Raw genomic sequence first — 5,034 nt, 5'->3', positions numbered from 1 at the left:
GAGCAGCTGCTTGCTTTCATCATTCAACTACAATTAAGAGTGGGAACGCAAACAAACAGTAGCAGGACTTCTGCTGTTGATATTGTAAACACAGCTTTTTATGATGTATTTTTATTCAGGTTTTCTGTTGTGCTGATACATATGCATACATGTATGAAGGTGTTAAGATTTTCTGGAATACAATTTACATTTGAAAGTGTCTTGTGCCTTTCTTGCTGCTTCATTACATTACATTACAGGCATTTAGCAGAGTTATCCAGAGCAACTTACACAACTTTTACATACAGTTGAAGCCAAATGTTTACATACACCTAGGCTAAAGACATTCAAACTCAATTTTTCACAACTCCACACATTTCATGTTACCATGCATTTCTAGGGTATCTACTTTATTTCCATAAGAGGTGATTTCAAAATAATAGCTAAGAGACAGATTTATTTAAGCTTTTATGTACTATATCAGATTTTCAGTGTGTCAAAAGTTTACATGCACTTTATTAGTATTTGGTGGCATTGCCTTGTAATTGCTTAACTGGAATCAAACACTTGGGGTAGCCTTCCACAAGCTTCTCACAATACTTTGCTGGAATTTTTGCCCATTCTTCTGGACAGAACTGGTGTAACTCAGTCAGGTTTGTGGGCCTCCTTGCTCGGACACACTTTTTCAGTTCTGTGCACGAATTTTCTATGGGACTCAGGTCAGGGCTTTGTGATGGCCACTGCAGTACTTTCACTTTGTTGTCTTTAAGCCATTTTGTTACAACTCACGCCACGGAGGATGAGATGGACTATGAGGAGCTGGAGGACAGCCCCCAATACGAGGACGGTGATGAAGAGGAAGATGACCCGGAACCCCCCCGGCCTCCTGCTCCTCCACCAATCAGCTCAGGGCCCTGGTGGGTCCCGTCACGAATTGGCTGCGGGAGCTACTGGGGGCCCCCAATATGAGGAAGGTGGTCAAGAGGCAGATGATCCGGACCTGGGGGGTGGGAGGTGTGGGTGGGAGAGTTTTAGACCCAAAGCGGCAGCATAGGCAGCAGGCTGGCAGGGACCCACAGCTGTCGCTTTGAAGAGAGTTCTCCCCAAAAAACTTAGTTATGCTGTGCCGTCTCACACCGGACGGTATCGGGGGAAAATGTTTTTTTTTACTCTTGGGAAGCCCTCAGCCAAAAGGAGCGCGTTTCCCCCAGGTTACTTCTCTCAAGCTCTCTCTTCCGGAAGGTTCTGCTCCCATCACAGTGATATCAGCGAGGCGAGAGCCTGCCACACCCCGACCAGCGCCACCCTGCCCGACTGTTCTGTCCAGTGTGGACCATCCCAAAACCAGGGCCACCCTGCCCGACTGTTCTGTCCAGTGTGGACCATCCCAAAACCAGGGCCACCCCGCCCGACTGTTCTGTCCAGTGTGGACCATCCCAAAACCAGGGCCACCCCGCCCGACTGTTCTGTCCAGTGTGGACCATCCCAAAACCAGCGCCACCCTGCCCGACTGTTCTGTCCAGTGTGGACCATCCCAAAACCAGGGCCACCCTGCCCGACTGTTCTGTCCAGTGTGGACCATCCCAAAACCAGCGCCACCCTGCCCGACTGTTCTGTCCAGTGTGGACCATCCCAAAACCAGGGCCACCCTGCCCGTCTGTTCTGTCCAGTGTGGACCATCCCAAAACCAGGGCCACCCTGCCCGACTGTTCTGTCCAGTGTGGACCATCCCAAAACCAGCGCCACCCTGCCCGACTGTTCTGTCCAGTGTGGACCATCCCAAAACCAGCGCCACCCTGCCCGACTGTTCTGTCCAGTGTGGACCATCCCAAAACCAGGGCCACCCTGCCCGACTGTTCTGTCCAGTGTGGACCATCCCAAAACCAGCGCCACCCCGCCCGACTGTTCTGTCCAGTGTGGACCATCCCAAAACCAGGGCCACCCTGCCCGACTGTTCTGTCCAGTGTGGACCATCCCAAAACCAGGGCCACCCCGCCCGACTGTTCTGTCCAGTGTGGACCATCCCAAAACCAGGGCCACCCCGCCCGACTGTTCTGTCCAGTGTGGACCATCCCAAAACCAGGGCCACCCCGCCCGACTGTTCTGTCCAGTGTGGACCATCCCAAAACCAGGGCCACCCCGCCCGACTGTTCTGCCCAGTGTGGACCATCCCAAAACCAGCGCCACCCTGCCCGACTGTTCTGTCCAGTGTGGACCATCCCAAAACCAGCGCCACCCTGCCCGACTGTTCTGTCCAGTGTGGACCATCCCAAAACCAGGGCCACCCTGCCCGTCTGTTCTGTCCAGTGTGGACCATCCCAAAACCAGCGCCACCCTGCCCGACTGTTCTGTCCAGTGTGGACCATCCCAAAACCAGCGCCACCCTGCCCGACTGTTCTGTCCAGTGTGGACCATCCCAAAACCAGGGCCACCCTGCCCGACTGTTCTGTCCAGTGTGGACCATCCCAAAACCAGGGCCACCCCGCCCGACTGTTCTGCCCAGTGTGGACCATCCCAAAACCAGCGCCACCCTGCCCGACTGTTCTGTCCAGTGTGGACCATCCCAAAACCAGCGCCACCCTGCCCGACTGTTCTGTCCAGTGTGGACCATCCCAAAACCAGGGCCACCCTGCCCGACTGTTCTGTCCAGTGTGGACCATCCCAAAACCAGGGCCACCCCGCCCGACTGTTCTGTCCAGTGTGGACCATCCCAAAACCAGCGCCACCCTGCCCGACTGTTCTGTCCAGTGTGGACCATCCCAAAACCAGCGCCACCCCGCCCGACTGTTCTGTCCAGTGTGGACCATCCCAAAACCAGGGCCACCCTGCCCGACTGTTCTGTCCAGTGTGGACCATCCCAAAACCAGCGCCACCCCGACCGACTGCTCTGTCTAGTGTGGACCATCCCAAAACCAGCGCCACCCTGCCCGACTGTTCTGTCCAGTGTGGACCATCCCAAAACCAGCGCCACCCTGCCCGACTGTTTTGTCCAGGGTGGACCAACCCCAAACCAGGGCCACCCTGCCCGACTGTTCTGTCCAGTGTGGACCATCCCAAAACCAGCGCCACCCTGCCCGACTGCTCTGTCCAGTGTGGACCATCCCAAAACCAGCGCCACCCTGCCCGACTGTTCTGTCCAGTGTGGACCATCCCAAAACCAGCGCCACCCTGCCCGACTGTTCTGTCCAGTGTGGACCATCCCAAAACCAGCGCCACCCTGCCCGACTGTTCTGTCCAGTGTGGACCATCCCAAAACCAGCGCCACCCTGCCCGACTGTTCTGTCCAGTGTGGACCATCCCAAAACCCCAGTTGCTGTTAGGCTCTGCGATAAATTTAAATCCTACAGTTTGCCCACTCGCGTGTCAGGGCAGTGTGTCGATAAAGACGGGACAGTCTGCCCCTCAGCCCCGACTCTCACACAAGCACTCCGCGAAGTGCGATGACTGCGACACAGCAGGAGCACAGCGCAATGAAAGTGGCGAAGACGACGCCTCCATCTCACGCAGTGGATTTATGCGCCGTACTGCAGCTCTCTGCCCAGCCACAGCGTGTGCTGAGCTATGAGCCCCACACAGCGCATGAGTGTGCCGGGGGCCCAATCAGCTGCAGGCCAGCTGCACCCGCTGAACTGTGTTCATGTAGGTCATTGGCTGCGCCACCGTCACGTGACCGTGTGGGAACAGGATCGCGGCCTGGCTGCTCGCATCAAGGAAAGTTAGAACAAGACAGCGACAGTAACTATGGGGCTGGGGGGATTGGGGGGGAGTATAACAACGCTTATGCTGGTTTTCGTTCCAACCACAACTGCAATCCCAGAATTTTAACTAACTGTTCATTTTCCTTAATTAGGTACTTTTTAGAGGAATTGTTCACCCTCTGCAGCCACATTGTGTTGGGAATAGCTATGCATGCCATGAAGAATAGAATTCCCATGTTTGTATTATGCTATATTGCAATCAATTGCATAAAAACATAAAAGAATGAGGTTAATCTATAGGTGAACACGTTTAAATTCTTACATTTTTTCTTAAACCTGTTAACACATTTCAAGTTTGGCATCTTGTCATTTGGTTTGTCTTTGAATTCTCCAGTATCTTCCAGATGGTTAGTTTTAGTGTTCAGGTGGCTATAAGTCTATAGTTTTTAATTTGATCAGTTAAATATAATTTACCTGCTTTTATACAATTAGATATGTGCAATATAGCCCAATAAACACAATGTGAACATGATAATTTTATTCTTCATGGCAATCATTCTGACATAATGTGGCTTAAGAGGGTAAATAATACCACTAAACATCAAAACCAAGTTTTAACAGTTTAAAATTTAAATTCTCAGATAGCAATTGTGGTCGGAACAAAAATCAGTCAGTGCCAATGATGCCAATAAGCGTCAAAGAAATGCAGTAGAACAGGATTTTAAAAATTCAATAATTGCAATGAGTCATTGTATTGAGCGTCTCACTTCCTGGTTCCTTCAGCTGCTGTTTTATGAAGAGAAGAATGAGAGCGTTGCCATCTATTAGAAACTAGTCATTTCTGTGAATCTGGAGCTGTGCGCGGAGTGCAGTATTGTTGCAGCCAGTAGAGGGCGCTGTGACATCGCAAATCTCTCACTGCGTCTGTTTGCCTTCCTGGTTACACTCCGGGACTTTCCAGTCAGGACTGCCGCCCCACCAAACAAAATCACCATGACTGACCCTGCCCAGATTCGCCCTGTTCGCCCAGCAGAACAACACAAACTGGGAGTTTAGAGAAATTCCGTCGCTCAGTGTGGCAAACCCTACAGACACCGAGTACAGATCAATGTGAAAAACTTAAGCTCTGTTGTGTGAGCAAGAAACGTGTGACCGTTCTGCAGGTTTGAAAGGGAACTTACGTTGCACTGAAATATAAATTTTTCAGCACAAGTAATATCATATTTATGTACCTTAAGAACAATTAAGGAATGGAAAATTCCTGCTGAAATGATAACAAGTCAGAACTCGGCAGAAGGGGTTGACACATAACAAGAGCAGATGTACTTGTGTACGGTGCAGTAACTGTGTCTGTGTG

At 51.5% G+C, this 5,034-nt stretch overlaps 1 protein-coding gene across 1 annotated transcript; it reads left to right on the top strand.

The window, feature by feature from the left end:
* Positions 1-783: 783 nt before the first annotated feature.
* On the top strand, positions 784-3,216 carry LOC135246486 (uncharacterized; the record flags this gene model as incomplete). Its single annotated transcript, XM_064319937.1, has 2 exons — positions 784-896; positions 1,222-3,216. Coding segments are annotated over exons 1-2 (2,108 nt in total), but the record flags the coding sequence as incomplete, so codon positions are not given.
* Positions 3,217-5,034: the final 1,818 nt, after the last annotated feature.

Source organism: Anguilla rostrata, unplaced genomic scaffold (assembly GCF_018555375.3).
Source record: "Anguilla rostrata isolate EN2019 unplaced genomic scaffold, ASM1855537v3 scaf0392, whole genome shotgun sequence".
Taxonomy (NCBI): domain Eukaryota; kingdom Metazoa; phylum Chordata; class Actinopteri; order Anguilliformes; family Anguillidae; genus Anguilla; species Anguilla rostrata.
This window is presented reverse-complemented; position numbering and strand designations above follow the sequence as displayed.